Raw genomic sequence first — 17692 nt, forward strand, 5'->3', positions numbered from 1 at the left:
TTGACATGGTAGATATAAAATATGTAGGTATATGAATATACATTTAAAAAAAAATTCAAATATTTGTTTAATTTGTTTTTTTTTTTAAATATTTTACACGAGTTTTCCAAAGGTGAGTAAAAATCTTTTGTTTTACTTATTTATTCGTTTGTCCTAAAGGTATTACCGGTAAGTTTTATTTCTAATACTTATCTTTAAAGTATTACTTGTCAAAAATAACCTTGTTTTTTTCCTAAAACAAGAAGCTCAATTCACAATATGACATTATGAAACTGACAAAAAGTAACACAAAAAATATTAAATATGTTGAATTATACCAATGTAATAGTGAATTGGACAATAAAAGAGAAATTATGAACAAAAAAATGATTTGAATCGCACATCACGAATCGAAATTCATTTGGTTCGTGTCACTTTTTGACTACCAATCACAAACAGTTTCACGTACTTTGGCATAAGTTTTAACATGTATATATGAAAAAACGATGGCAGACATAAACTCCTGTCCATAGTTGATTCTTTTCCCTGGAAATTAAACACCACAAAATTATCGCCAAATGTTATAAAAATATGTGCTTATTCTGACTGATTCTTTCGAACGACTCTGTACCATTTAAGTACGTACAATGTACACGGATAATTAAATATCACTAACCTTTATTTTTTCTGAAAATATATCTCCCACGTACGTTTTTGATGTCGTAATTTGTGCTATCTAATAAAACTTTTTTTCGAGGGTATTTTCCTCCTCATTTTTAAGCGAGGAATTTCTTTAAAATGTTATCAAGTAGACTGGCGTGGAGTAGACGTCCGCTCGCCGCCCTGTCGCAGCGGGGAATGATAAAATGTCGGCTTGCGCCGGGGTAATCACAAACAACAAACGCGAATCGAAATTAATTACTATTATATACTTTAAGAATATATTTTTTGGTCATAAATTATTTCTAATGTTTCAATAATGTCTTAGTAAATTATTTTTCTAAAAAAATCTGAACTATACCAATTTGTAAGACCATAAATAAATAGTCCAATTTAGGGATTTTCGTCACAAAACGCGTGCTCGGATTTATTTATTAGTAATTTTATTTGAAATAAAAACAAAATTCTTATACATACATATGATAGATAATTTATTGATTGTTTAAACTGTATTATTATATGATTTGAAATATTTGTTGTATAATACAACTTCACCTTTGAAAATGCAACAAATCTGCGCATCGTCCAACGGTAACACTTTATTATGATATGAAAATAATATTATTTTTCAAAATTTTACATCTTACTTTACAAGATAAAATAACGATCTTTCGAAATCAATTTGTGTTTTTTTCAAGAAAAGTGTCCATACGTCTAAAAGTGGCCTCAAAAATGCCAAATTTCAGGTCAAGTCTACCTATTTCGCCTTAAATAATAAAAAAAAGTAAAAAAGAAATTACAACAAAACTACATATAAGACAAAACATTTAAACTAATTTATCAACGCTACTCTAATTTGTAGGATTCGTCAGTGTTGGTATAGATAATTCTTAGTTCTATAAATGGAGTCAACAAATAAATCAATAGCACCCCCATACTTTTTGCCCAGATCATGCATCCTATTGGTCAGTGAGTGTGTCTGATAGCTGTCGTGTATGTATTGCAGAAGAGTGTTATATTTTGTCTTGTATTTCTAGTCGGCACATGGAATTTAATAGTGGCAACGATGGCAGGACTATCAATTAAGTTGTTAATAAATATAAGTCGCTATCCGCGTCTCTCTGTTTGTGGGCTTAGTTCATCTAAACTACGCAACGGATTAAGATGGGGTATTTTTTATCATTTAGAGCAGTGGTTCTTAACCTTTTTGGCTGGCGACCCAAGGTACGAATATATTTGAAGTACGCGACCCTAATCTAATTTTTTATTTTTTTTCCATTGACAGGTTATGTAATTTTATACTATAAAATTTATACGATGTATTGGTAAAATTAGAAATAAACAAATTTATTTAAATGTTCTGTATTAAAATCAGACCAGCATTAAAACAGTTAAAAAATTTACAGCAAAATAATCAGTGACTACCCTGGTGTTGTATTTTTGAACAAAGATCATGTATACGTGGAGTTATGTTTATAGAAAGTGCACACCGCATGTCATGCTGAGGATCCAACCTATTCCTGTACTTATTCTTCATAAAAGCAAGGCATGAAAATCCTGCTTCACATAAATAAGTAGTTGGGAAAGGTAGCAGGGCTTTTTCAGCTTCATTGCTCAGAACAGGCTTCCCAGATAATTGTGCCCAAAATTTTGTGAGACTCGTTCTGGCAAATCTCTCTTTTAAAAGTGCATCACCTTGCATTTCGAGCAATTCTTCTTGTAATCCAGCTGAATCGTTTTCAACGCCCATTACATCTACTTCAAATGGATTTCTTACCCAACTGTATTTCACGATATGGACATTTTGTGGAATATATCTTTCCATTTCATTTTCAAGTCTTCTCAAATGTTCTAAAAAAATAGGCATGGTCTCCACGAAAATACGGTTGCCATTAAGATTAAGATCTTCCAAAAACAAGTTTAATGTTGGAAACGCTGCCAATTGACATTGAGCAATTTTATTTTGCCAAAGTTTTGTTTTGTTTTTAAAAACAGTAATTTTTTCATAAATGTCTACTACAGTGCGATTTTGACCTTGCATTTCTGTGTTCAACTAATTCAAGTGGTGGAAAATATCACCCAAATATGCCAATTTAGCCATCCATTTGTTGTCACTGAAGCGATCAGCACATTCGTGTCTTTTATCTGTCAAAAATATTTCTATTTCTGTTTTAAGAGAAAGAACTCTAGCTAGAATCTTTCCGCGGGATAGCCAGCGAATATCCGAATGGTATAATAAATTCTGGTGTTCTGAACCCATTTCTTCGCACATCAGTCGAAATATCCGAGAGTTCATAGCGCGTGCCTTTATGAAATTTATAATTTGTATTACGTCCTGTAACACCTGATGTAGATTTGGCTGCATATCACGTGTAGCCAAGTTTTCTCGATGTAAAAAGCAGTGTATTAAAACAACCTCTGGATTTCGTTCCTTGACTTTGGCACAAAACCCGATGCGACTCCCTATCATTGCCGGTGCTCCATCTGTACAGACTGCGAGACAATTGTCCCACAGTAATTGGTGTTCCACAAAGAACTTGTCTATTAAAAGAAATATATCAGCCCCAGTTGTAGTTTCAGAGAGCTTTTCACAAAGCAGGAACTCTTCATTGAAATTTTGTGGAGTTCTGTATCTTACGTACACCAACAGCTGTGGGAAATCTTCAATATCAACTGATTCGTCGATTTGAATTGAAAATTTGATGGCTTTTTTGAGATCCGTTATTAATTGTTCTAAAATATCTGATGACATTAAATCTATTCTCTTTTTCACAGTATCGTTTGAAATTGGCACCATTTCCAGCTTCTTCGCAATTTCATCTCCACAGACAGTTCTTGCCATGGCTATTGCAGCTGGTTTAATCAACTGCTCAGCAATACTATGGGGTTTTTTACATTGAGCTACTTTTAAAGCTACTTCGAAAGAAGCGTAGGTAGTTTTTTCTAACGAAACTGTTGCTGAACTTGATGGTGCATCAAGTCTCATGCGCTTTGTTTGTGTTTCTTTTTCTTTCCAAAAAGCAAGCGGTTTATTTGCGTACGTTGGATGGACTTTTTCGAGATGTCTCTTCAATTTGTTTATTTTTAGCGATTCATTTGAAAGAAGTTGCGTACAAACCACGCATTGTGGACGTGGCACACCAGAGCGATCTTTTATTTCAATAAATCCTAAGGCTAAAAATTCTTGCTTGTATGTTAACATCCGTTTCGCCATGACTGTCCACAATTCGAAAGACTTACTGAAACAAAACGACAAATTATAGAAATATACTATTCTATTTGTTCATCGGCGAATTGTAGGCTAACAATGTCATTTATTGGAAAAAAATATTTTACCTTCTTTCGATAACAGCAATCGCGAGTTGCACTTTTAATCTTCCACAATTGATTATCACAATTTTGTAGCACTTTGTAGTTGTCAACAAAGAGTGTATTGTAGTCAAGTATAAACGTTATTCACGTAAAACAGTATGAGAACGAGCGTGCAATCGTAAACAAACTCGCTAGCAAACTGACCGATATGAGACGAGACCGACCGACCAGCGCGGTGCGGCGGGCGGCGCGGGTGGTGACCGAGCCGAACCGAGCGATGCCGACTGCGTGAGCCGAGCGGTGGCGATGGCGCGCACTCCTCGCTTTGCGCCCCGCGCCCTTCCGCCCATTAAAACAGAACTAACATGTCGCGATTGTGAACAATAGATGTCCTTGTTCTGAGAGTAGTAATAATTGTGACTATACTAGTTTAGTGACATCGATCGGGATATCAATACGCGATTTCCGCGACCCAACCCAAAACCTCTCGCGACCCAAATTTGGGTCGCGACCCGAGGTTAAGAATCGCTGATTTAGAGATTTTTTCTCGAAAGCTTTGTATATACAATACGGGTAAATTATATTTCTGTAAAGTAGAGAAAAATTAATGTTTCGAAAAAAATATTTTCGTGCTCTTACATTACTAACACTGGCTAAACCTTATGAGATACATTAAAATGAAGTATTAAAGAATTGTATATCTTAAAAAGGCCTACAGAAAAGTCCTCGATGGTATATGTCTATCTCCTAAGGATAACCCCCAGCAACGCCGGGAAGACGTCAGCTAGTTTTTAATGAAATCCTGGCAAAAATATAACAAAGAACATTAGTATGAAAAGAAATACAAAAGTAAGTATGTTGATGCAAGGATTTCTTGTATAAAATAATATAATATTATCTCTCCTTGATCTTTTCCAACCACTCTCCGACGAATCAAGAATTCGTTGTTTATTATTGTATTATTCTCTTGTGTGCACTGTTACTAATATCATTTCTGCACAACACAATGGCTTTGTGTCTTGGATTATATAAACGTGGAGTAGTCTAGCAAAAAAAAATATATTAAATTTTATTTCTTGAAATATGGCAACGTACGAAAAGTTTTCGAACTACATTAACATTTTTTGTTTCATAGAAATCGTTGTATCTCTCATGTTGAGAAATATGATCTGAACGGTGTTAGAAAAAGAAAAAAAACCACACTTTATATTCAAATCTATAAGTGTTATATCTGCCTTACTTGCAGATTTAAGTGTTGGGAACTCTTTGTAAAAAGTAAAAGGTTCTACTTATAATTGTGTTAATTTACGTTACAAATAATACAGGGTTTTCCAATAAGAGGTGTTATTTTGAATAGCCCGCTATTTCGGTAGATGTTACTTTTGAAGCTGTCATTTTTTGACATTTGACAAGTAGAAACTACGCGATTAATAAAAATGGAACGATACACGCTTCAACAATGCATTGAAATTATTAAAATTCACTTGAGTGAATCAAATGCAAATCATCTTGAGTGGAGAGGCCCATTTCCACCTCGGTGGCTTCGTCAACAAGCAAAATTGTCGCATCTGGGGCTCGGAAAACCTAAGAGTTATTGTTGAAAAGCCTCTCTATCCTCAACGTGTGCCTGTTTGGTGCGGTTTATGGTCCGGCGGAGTCATTGGACCTTACTTTTTCGAAAATGAGGCTGGAGCAACAGTTACGGTGAATGGATTGCGCTATCAAGAGATGATTAATTTTTTTATGGCCGGAATTGGATGGTATTGATCTGGACAACTTTTACTTTCAACAAGACGGCGCTATGTGTCACACAAGCAACGAAACCATTGAAAATCCTGTAGGTCTGGATTTAGCAAAACTGTTCATCACCCGGGTTGGTAATTCTCTGGTTCGAGAAGCTTGTTCGCTGTCAATCTCATCTCACAAGTAATTGTTACACTCTTGTGACATCTGTCGGACTCTGGAGTAAGCTTTATGACTAGCGCCATCTATCGCTTAAATACTCAACTTTATTACCATATATCACAATAAATTAACCACAGAATAATTCAAATTTGCACTTTTATGAAACCAAATTGAGATTTTTTTTATTTATACTTTTTATATTAAACGACAAAAAGGTCAGGTGACAGAAAAGGCTTGAAATACATTTGTTTAATAAAACGTGTGTTTTTACATATGTTTTCGTTATCAGTAATTTCAATTTAAAAAAACAGTAAGGTTAGCCATTTAAAATACTTTTTATGTTCACAATAATAATTTTTACATTTCAAAAATTATATTTTTATACAATTTGATAACATGTTTTATTATCTTTCAAAATCAGTGTTTAGTTTTTGGTTACGTTCAGAAATATTCCATTTATTTGGATTTTATTGCAAAAGCGGAATTACTCCGAAATTATATCCAAATGTGGCAGAGGTCCAAGGAGTTAGGACCCCGCATTTTGAATTGCTGGAGCGATTGGTTTAATATATTATTGATATTTAATCAAGTGCGGTTTAGAGCCAATGAATCCACCTAGATTTCACCGTGTATCCCACATTCTTAGGTCCTTCAAATATTTATACATATTCTAAGCTGGTACAGGCTTTTACAAACATTTTCTTACGACGTAAGTCAAGCAGCCGTGCACAAAAATAGGCGACGCGCGGCTCTGGTGTATTAGACAAACCTGCAGTTGAATTTGGCCTATCGAATTTCTAAAATAATGTGGAAATCTTAACGACCCAATGAAGTCGTGTAAAAATAATATTCAGCGCGCGGCCCAGCGTAATGGACGGACCTACGGTCGACTTTGCCCTAGCAGGCCTAGAAAATCGATCTTGCTGTGTGGTTTATTTTAATTATTTCCGATGAACGTATTACTAAAATCTCTAATGCTTCTAGAGAGATCCCTCGGGAAGTTACTAATTCATCGTCTAAAAAAATAAAATTTAGTACTTACTTCTATAAAAATAGAAGTAAGTTGAAAAACGTTTTATAAAATTTTCAAATAACTTAGTGTGGCCCTGTTTTCATTAATCTTAAATATGAATAATATCTGTAAGTATCCCTCTTCAATCGACTTAAACGTAAAGATGGCAAATGATGGTGATGGTGATGTTTCCGGGTTAAAAACGTTGATATTCTTGCGTATTTTTAAGACTGTCAAAGTTTTTAATCGACAATAATCGGGACACAAGAGTTGTTACAAATAAAATAATTCCCTTGTGTTACGTGTTCTCTTCCATTCTTTCAACATTGATTTTTATTACATTATATAATACATTAACGAATAACTTTTCTTTGTTACAGGTTTGGCGAAAGCTGCGAAAACAGAAGAAAAATCAACAACTTCACAATTTTCTTCTCAACAGCCAAAAGGAGACGAAAAAAGTAACTTGGAAAACATACAAAAAGTTTTAGCCACAGAAGAATATAAAACATCTTCTACCAAAACCAACGCAGATGAAAACAATACGTCCATTTTGAAATCTAATGATTTTATTAAATTTAACGATAGTAATTTAGAAATAAACTATTTTACAATAGCACCAACAAATAATTCATTAATTGATGGTAAAATCTACAACGGTAACCTAAGCATTCAAAATGTTTATAAGCCTAGTGTAAGCGATCGTACAATTTCTAGTGATAAAGTGTTTTTAAATGTAATAAGTGTTAAAAATGATAGTTTAGACGTGAAAATTAGTAATTCCAGTGTAAAAAGAAGTCCAGTTTATAGGGACACTTTTGTTGATAGACTCATAGAAGATATACGTAGGAAAAATAAGAAATTGCTTGAAAGTAATGGAACGGAGCAAAAAATGGATATCGATGTTGAAGGAATGCTGGTTGATGATGGAAAATTGTTTATTTTGACTGGGAATGGTTTAAAAACCCAACAAGACGGCAATAAAACAGTTGAAGGAAATACGGATAAAAGCCATGGTGGTAGAAACACGTCGAAAGAAATCGGCAGTTTGAAAGATGATAAAAATTTGGTTGAAAGTGAAAATAGTACAAAACATGATGTTTCATCTAATGCAGAAAACAAAAATAAGATTGAAGAAGAAAAAATCCGAAATTTCGCTGGTGCGACCACCGTTAGGCCAAAAAAGTTGGCCAAATTGAAGAGTGACTTTAAAGTTTTGAACAACGTGGAGCAAAATGAAGTGGATGCTGATTATCAAGGAGATATGCCTTTCGAAAGGTTGCCTAGGATTGAAATCATCACGGATGAAGTGCTTTCTGAACTGAATGTAAAACAGATATTGGAGTGTAACCTACCGAGCAATGCCACGATGACTGCTTGGCATAAAAATGGACAGGTAAGATTTACCCTTTTACTTTATTTTTTTTAGATTACTTTGTAAGAGTTCACCTGGAGACAGTTTTTGTTTATTTAATATTTTTACAGTTGAATAACTTATTGAACAAAACCTCTAATTGTAATATTTATCAGTGAAGGCAATATTAACCAATACTGTTGAGTGGCTAACCCTTCAGTACTTTCAACACATTGGTTCAGTTAGCAATATTTACTATGTACAGGGTTTTCCAATAAGAGGTGTTATTTTGATATTCAATCGTAAAAGATCAATGGTTTCGTTGCTTGTGTGGCACGTAGCGCCGTCTTGTTGAAAGTAAACGTTATCCAGATCAAAACCATCCAATTCCGGCCATAAAAAATCATTAATCATCTCTCGATAGCGCAATCCATTCACCGTAACTGTTGCTCGAGCCTCATTTTCGAAAAAGTAAGGTCCAATGACTCCGCCGGACCATAAACCGCTCAAAACAGTCACACGTTGAGGATAGAGAGCAATTGCTTTCAACAATAACTCTTGGGTTTTCCGAGCCCCAGATGCGACAATGTTGCTTATTGACGAAGCCACCGAGGTGGAAATGGGCCTCATCACTCAAGATGATTTGAATTTGATTCTCTCAAGTGATTTTTAATAATTTCAATGCATTGTTAAAGCGTGTATCGTTCCATTTTTATAAATGAAGTAGTTTCTACTTGTGAAATGTCAAAAAATGACAGCTTCAAAAGTAACATCTACCGAAATGGCCGGCTATTCAAAATAACACCTCTTATTGGAAAACTCTGTATTTCCAATGCTCATGCTATATAATCTTATTTTTAAATTTTCTGTATAAACAAATACTGTTTTATAAACTAGATAAAATTAACTTTCCGGTGTACGCATTTAAAATAAACATTACTATAATTATACAATTTTAATATCAAACTTGAAAAATGTTATCAAAAAGGTAACCACATTTTTTCTTATTTTTTTACTCCAATCATAAAAAAATTGAGAGAACTTGATATTTCAAAAACACATTAGTTTTTATTGGAGAGTTATAAACTGGAACTTCACTTTTTTATAATTCATAATAATAAAAAAATAAAAAATTTCTTAAGTTGAACCGATTGTTTCATTTAAGCCAATTTTAGGATTTTATTAATTGAATTCAGTATAAATATTTGAGACAAACTGGAAAGAATTATTATTTCTTTGGAAAATCTTGAAATATAACCCTCTAACGCTCGATGGGTTAATACTGTCATGTCTTCAATGATTCTTCTTCTTTATGTGCCGTATCAGGTCCTCCCGACGTTGGCGATCACTCTAGAAAATGTCTCTTTGTCTTGCGCTGCCCGGAATAGCTCCTCCACACTTCTAATGCCGGTCCACTCTCGTATATTTCGCAGCCAAGACATTTGTCTCCTACCAAGCCTTCTGCGACCCTCTATCTTGCCTTTCAATATTAACTGGAGCAAGTGATACTTCTCCCCTCGAAGTACAATGATTAAATATTACAATTTGCGTTTTACTTAATAAATTATTATTATTTTATATTGGTATTCAATATTTTTAGTATTCAACGACAGTGATTAATCAAAATGGTCCAGAAGCTAATCATCAAAGTAATTCTAAAGAAATCCTCCACATATTACTTAAACATTATATAAATCAATTGTGCGAAATATTCTCGAATACGCATCAACAATTTGGTCTCCCAATTATGAGATTCATAATTATTATAGGATTGAATCCATACAAAGGAAACTAACCCGTGTAATTGCTTATCGTGAAGGTTTATCTGGTCAATTTGGAACATATAATGACCAAATTTTGCACTATAAACTACACTCACTGACGGTCAGATGTAAACTTTCTGACGTACTGCTCCTACACAAAATTATACATGCATCAGTTGATACACCAAACATTTTATCCCAAATTAACATCAATATACCATCAAAAAAATCAAAAAGGAAGATGAAAGACATTTTTTTTATATTAAAGCCTACCACACAAATACAGTATATTTTCCCCTGTACCGCGAACATTAAGAAATTATAACATTATACATGGCTCTAATAATGAAATAGATATTTTTAATGACCAATTTAAACACTTATTAAAAAACTTACTTAAAAAAAAACTAACTTACTAAAAAAACGTATTATCTTTAATCATATTGAGCTGATATTGTGATGAAACCCTTTATTTAAAGAGAAGCAACATTGTACCTACCTAATCAGTGTTTCACCAGTACAGGTGTGACAATAACAAATCGTTTATGAACATATTTGTATTTACCTTTTACCCATTTTTATTTGTTATTTACTTCTACATATTTAGCTTATTCATTTTGTTACTATTTTTGTTATTATCATTTTGTTATTATTATGTATTTAAACATCCATGTATGTAAATTTTTGGGCACCATGCCTGTTTTATGTACTTAAATAAAATTAAAAAAAATATATCTAACTGAAACGCTATTCGCGATTTTGGGGTGCCTCAAGTAGAGAATATCTTCGAGAAAAATGCAATTATTCAAATTTACAAAGATATTATCATCAAAAACTTACTAAAAACATATCAATACAACATCAAAATACCAAACTAATGCAAAACAACTGTATATATTTAGGAATAAAGTATTTCAACAATTTTTAGATTGAAAGAAAGAAATTAAGGCGATGCACTACGTTGTATAATATTTTAAATTGAGCCGCTATCAATAACAACCCTTACGTAGATGTCGAGAAGGTTTAAATTCCAGCTTAACACCATCCGCCTGTTTTGATTTATGCAAGGAAAAAACATGGCCAAAAAGTGCTTTTTGTTTTATTTTGTGGATGTTCAGGCATAAAGCAATGCAACGATGTCGATATTCGAATTGACAGTGGTACTTCGTTCCAGAGCTTTGACGAAGAATATCTATAACTACCCTCAAACACAGTAGTTTTATGTTTGGGGAGAACGAGTATGTGGTTTCTTTGACGCGTACTATGTGTATGCGAGTTACGAGACCACTGCAATCTGTCAAACAGATAGGCAGGAACCTTTGAATTCATCAAATTGAACATTTGACACGATTATTGTAATTTCCTTCTGTTCGACATATTTAGAATCTGATGCCGATAGAGGTAAGGCGAGATATGATCGCGTCTCGGGACATTATAACAATATCGGACACATGCATTTTGGACTCGCTGTACTTGTTTTTGGGTTTTTTTCAGTAAAGAGGGACCATATATATAATATTGAGAGAACAAGACTATCAGTAAAAATCTTTATATATAAGACAGTAACAAAAAAAAATCCCACAAAGGCGAAGCCTGTGCGTGGGCATTATAAATTATATATGTACACAAAACAGTGTTGGTTAAATAAAGAAAAAAATATAGTTCCTGCAGATAGATTAATGTGATTTTAATGGAGTTTCTGCGAATTTATTAAAAACAGTTGTTGAAGTTAAATAGAAGTTAAAGTAATTTCAAAAGTTTTTTTTTAATGTATACGGTAATGGTATATTTAAGGCATCATAGGCGTAGTACAAATTATAGATAAGTTTTTCTCACTTCCAGATTTTTTCTTACCCAGCTTTTAACATTTATTTTATACGAGTTAAGGTTTTGGCACATTTTGATTCGGCAAGGAATGAAACAATTTTGGGCCAATATAGTTCTGTTCTAGTAGTTCACTTCTATGTGTTTTTCGGCCAGCCTGGTTTTGCAGTGGGGCACTGTATATACGCATACGCTGTGTCTTTGGCTAGAACGATTTGGGTTTTTACAGAAATTATAAAAACGAGTGTTTAAAATTAATTCATTTATTCTTCTGCAATGTAATCCAGAAGATTTAATAAAACCAGATAAAAAGAAACAATGAAGTGGTCCTGTTAATGAGAAATTTGTGTAATTAGAAATTCTACTCAAGAAATTCATCAATTATTTCTATCTTCATGTTTTTTTAGCATGATTTAAGAGATTTATTTTTCAAATTAAAGACCTAGTCGACCTCTCTGCAATTATTGGGTCGAGATAAGATGGCATCAGAAAAAAGCTGGAGCGTTTAGATCTTATGATTTTTAATATGTAATGCAAGTAGGAGTGCTGTTTGTATATCCAATGAGCCGATGCGGGTAGTTTTAGTTAAGGTGTTTATTGGGAAGATGACAATATGGGAAAGATGATAATACACGCATTAACACTATATTTATCAACTGTGCAAACATTCCATCTCGCTCTTTCACTCACACATTGCATTTTCAAAATCGAATGATCATTTAAACGTATCTGTTTATTCATTAAATTTTTATTACGATATTAATCAAACGATTACTCATTAGATAATTTCATTGTAAAATGAAATTATTATTAAAAAATTAAGTTCCATTAACTACCTTTGTTATTACACGAACACATAATTATATATATTTAGATACTCGTCGATATTTGGTCGATGTATATTGTACAATGTAAACACAAACAAAAGAATAAAAGTGAATACAGCAAGATAATATCTATAATGTTTTAATCAAGGTACAGATGAAAATGTCTACATGTCGTAGGGTTTTGAATTTTTTGCAAATACGTCCCATTATTGAACTTTGCGCATACTTAACTAATAAATTTACAATGTTTTATACTGAATAAATCATAACTATTGATTCGATGGTGCCTCTGTACCTGAGCTGGTCACTGAGCTGAGTTACAAGAGTTACAAGTGTACAACGAAGCTTTATATAGCGTCATCGTAATGAGGCAGAGAAAGGTGTTCGATCCTTTCTCTGTTCTAAGAAGACTTGTAATTCGGCAGGACCGCGATGCCCCAACCAACACCGCATTTAACTCTAGCTGCGTTCTTCATTTACAATAATCAAGCGTGGATTTTTGAATTCCTGACCTATGGTCGGCGAAAGCATAAAAAAGCCATTAAGGCAAAACTTAATGCCAAATCACTATTTTGATTATTCTTTACAACGAATTGGTGTACATTATGAATACCAAAAAATATGCTTTAGATAAATTGAAGGTTTTCTTATCGTTTTGCTTGAGTAGAATACAAATAAAAAAATAAGTTTCTCAATAAAAAATATAAATGTAAACTACTAAAAAAAAACATTTTTTTCAATAGAATTAGAATTTTTCAATGAACGCGTAAAGGAAACAACTTAAAAAATACAGTATTATAGCTTAGATTATCTGTGACAGTTTCACATGATTAACTTTTTTGCTTTCTTATAAAATTATTTACAAAATAAAAAAAAAACAGTTTTTTGCTTGAAATCGAACATTTCTGGACTCCGTCTGTCAAACGATTTTAATGCCTACTACCTACAATATAAGGTATACCAAGAATATACCCATTTTTGGCTTGTAGCTTCCTCTTAATGTGACGTATCTTCAAAAATGACAAACGTCGTGACGGAACAACAAGAATCTAGTAAAATTCCAAGATCTCTGAATTTTAAATTAATTAAATTTAGTTGAATTAACAATTAAAATTGACTGCCTGTACTTATTTCTAAATACCATTAATATAACAATTTAGAACAATGGTTCTACTTGTTTTTAAAATCCCATAATCTGGCTTCCTTGACATTTTACCTTTATCATGTCTTCTTGTATTACGTATTAATTATTCAAATTCTGTCCTATTTTTTATTCCTGGTTAGGTTGTTTTGTATTCTTTAGTAGATCCGGCTTTCTTTAACATAATAAAATCACCCTTTGTCCTTTTATTGCGTGGTTTATTCGTGTAGCGACGGATTTCTGGTCGTTCTGCCAGTTTTATGACCCCGAAATTAGAGTTTTTTTTGTTTCCGAAGTGAGACATAACGAACCAGCTATTATTACGTCATTTTCACGAAGGGTTAAAAAGATTTAATGGGACGCTAAAAACTACGTTCTGACGTACATTCCTTGTTTCATCCACATTTAAACATATTTTTGGACATGTTCTGACACAATGCTATCTAGTATTGCTATTTATTTCTGGAATGTCCTGGATTTTTTATTTTATTAATTTGAACATGATTATTATTATTTTTATTTATTGGATAATTTGTATAGCACCACTTTTGTGAGATATCACCTCAGGGGCGCTTTTAAGTTGATGCAGGTATTACAAAAAATATAAATATTACAAATATAAAGTGAAGTTAAGTTAAGTAAAATGAAGAATAGGAACAGGTGACACGAAGATCGAAGATGGAGACTCTGCAGCAAGAATCCTAGGTGGTGAGGAAACTGGTCCAGCTGCTGAAACGAAAGAGTTCACCGCGTCCACCAACAGTGCCAGCACGAGGTTTGTCATCCGTCCAGATATGTGTCTGCTGCTAATAAAGCGCTGACACACTATCCTCTCACAGATACCAGACCTTGGCAGCACCGCTGTGACGTTCGACTAAGATATAAGATGGAGACTCTGCAGCAAGAATCCTAGGTGGTGAAGAAACTGGACCAGCTGCTGCAGCGAGAGAGTCCACCGCGTCCATCAACAGCGTCCAGGTATGTGTCTCTGCTGCTAATAAAGCGCTGACACCTTACATAGTTAAGAGACCCTAGAAGCACTGCTGTGACGTTCGGCAAGTCCATCATTCATCTCCAAGCAATCGTGTTCCTGGTGATTGTTGAAGTGGTGAGTGCAAAAAGCGACGGTCGGGATAATAAATTACCCTGGGCTTAGCAAAACACTAGATGGGGCCTTCAGAGTTTCCGAGAATTCCGTTGAAAACATCTGGGGTGCATTTACCTATCGAAGTTCGTTTCGAATGTCCAATATTTTTGAGCAAAATTTCCGAATATTCACTTTTAAAACACTGCACTCAAATCACAAATTATAATGTTCTCATAACTGGTAATTAAGTTTATTTGATTGATTTTAAAAATAATTTCAAAGGGATGTTGCCTCATTTCCCTTGAAAATACTAAAAAAACACAAAGCGGTTGCGGAACGCGTTAGGACGCGTCCTGCTGCCACGAATGGCGCTATATAAAATATGATATATCATTTGCAAACACAATATGCATATACAAATATATTTATTTATAAAATACATGGGTTTTTAATTGACATTTACAAGGCATTGATACATTGAATCGCCATACTAGGCAACTGCCTGTGTCATGGTGACCAATACATAATAATAATAATAATATTTTATTCCAGGATGTGGGGAGGTTGTGCAATCCCACACGTCCCATATAGATATACATTTTTTTTGTACAATAGATATAATAAATTATCAAATAAGGAAAACTATGCAGGGTGTGGTCTTGAGTGCGCTTGGCTCACTCAGGAGTGGCGCTTGGTGCTGGTAGGCTGCGGTCACCAACGTATTGGCGGAGGCCATTAGCCACATCCTGGCTCCAGTGACCCTGTGTCTCATCAGGTCGGCAAATCCATTCAGTCCTAGTTCCGTGAACATTGTCGATGCGCTGCTGTATCTGCGGTATCCGAATATGATTCTACAGGCGTCATTATATTGAATTCGGAGTCGTTCCATCGAGCAAGTTCGGTAGTGACACCATGTCTCACACGTATACAGGTCAGTACAGAATGCGTTGAACAGTATTTTTTAACGGTATTGCTGCATTTGCAAAATCTGCGGGCAATCATGTTAGACACTATGCTTAGGCTTCTCCTTTGTCGTTCGATATATTATTTATAGCTAATTTGAATAAAGGATAAACAATATAAAGTAAGATTTTGGAAATAATAATGAATGTGTTTTAAATCCTAGACAACTGATAACCAATCCTTAATATAGAGTAAATGGTTGTTTTTTAGCTGCACAAAATCAAATGTTAACATTATGAGTCAATGCAATTTTGAAACAAATTTTAATTTCTTCATAAAAAAGATGCGATAAGAGTGCGGTTGGAGTTTAAATCGTACATTTAATGACATCTAGCGATGTTTCCGGAAACAACATACCAAAATTCATGTTCAAATATTGGTTCGAATCTGAGACACAACAATACAAAACATCTGCATAAAGAATCATATTCTATTTTCCTTACTTGTGACCTTTAATTCGATGATTTGAACTAGGAATTACATTTTTCGAATTAGAATTGAGTTTTTATACGAACAAAACTACAGGGTTTTCGAATAAGAGGTGTTATTTTGAATATCCCGCTATTTCGGTAGATGTTACTTTTGAAGCTGTCATTTTTTGACATTTGACAAGTAGAAACTACGCCATTGATAAAAATGGAACGATACGTTCTTCAACAACGCATTGAAATTATTAAAATTCACTTCAGTGAATCAAATGCAAATCATCTTGAGAGGTGAGGCCAATTTCCATCTCGGTGGCTTCGTCAGCAAGCAAAATTGTCGCAGCTGGGGCTCGGAAAACCCAAGAGTTATTGTAGAAAAGCCTCTTTATCCTCAAAGTGTGACTGTTTGGTGCAGTTTATGGTCCGGCAGAGTCATTGGACCTTATTTTTTCTAAAATGAGGCTGGAGCAACAGTTACGCTGAATGGATTGCGCTATCGAGAGATGATTAATGATTTATGGCCGAAATTGGATGATATTGATCTGGACAACGTTTACTTTCAACAAGACGGCGCTACGTGCCACACAAGCAACGAAACCATTGATCTTTTACGATTGAATATCAAAATAACATCTCTTATTGGAAAACCCTATATATCTTCATTTTTATATTGCGTTTTTACAGGCGCAAACAGATAATTCGTTTTAATATTTTATGACATAACTTGAAAATGTGTATTTTCATAAAATAATTATACTAACACCATCTGTGAACGAATAATTTTAATGGAAATATCACAGCAACAACCTTTCAATAAAGGTTGGAAAATTATAACACATATTTCTTAATTACGAAACATAATTAGATTACAACAAAGATTTAATAAATATATATTTCAGATTGCGCAAATGCTTGTTAACATAATATGGTTGTATTAGCTTGGGAAGGTCAGAACGCACAGTTCTAGATCCTTTCGTTAAGACCCAGAAATCCGTAATAATTAGAGTAATTATACATAAACCTTATAAATTTACTAGTGAGGAGGTCCTCAAAGAATTTAATATCTTTAATGTTTGTTAAAACTACACAAAAAGGTGATTATCCACGTGCGCGAAAACCGAGAAATTAAAATATACAGGCTGCAGCAAAACAGACAGTCCAGTTTTGAAGAGATATTAAAAATAATGGCGCAACGTTCAGAGATTGGGTTTTTGGAGGATAGTGATTATCGCCAATTTAAATGAGTTGTTGACTGAATGATTCTGTGGTTCTCCAATCCGCAGAATCCAAGGTGAAGTGATTACTCTCGGTGTGTAATAATGAGAATTCGGATATTTCCAATTTAGTTTTTATTTTTACTAAACTCACGTTACAATAATTTTATGAACAAAACAGATCGCGTGCGTTAGAGGAGATTTAGGGCTAAACCGGCGGCTAGAC

At 33.8% G+C, this 17692-nt stretch overlaps 1 protein-coding gene across 1 annotated transcript in view; it reads left to right on the forward strand.

Annotated features, from left to right (window-relative positions):
• LOC149409568 (uncharacterized) overlaps nt 1–17692 on the forward strand; it is a 334816-nt gene that overhangs the window by 272189 nt on the left and 44935 nt on the right. The window contains exon 3 of the mRNA XM_089649446.1: nt 7249–8264. Within this exon, the coding sequence (XP_089505572.1) occupies nt 7249–8264 (1016 nt within the window). The remainder of the gene's footprint in view (nt 1–7248; nt 8265–17692) is intronic.

The sequence above is a fragment of the Hesperophylax consimilis genome, chromosome 30 (assembly GCF_061612785.1).
Source record: "Hesperophylax consimilis isolate HC1 chromosome 30, BYU_Hcon_1.0, whole genome shotgun sequence".
In the NCBI taxonomy this organism is placed as follows: Eukaryota; Metazoa; Arthropoda; class Insecta; order Trichoptera; family Limnephilidae; genus Hesperophylax; species Hesperophylax consimilis.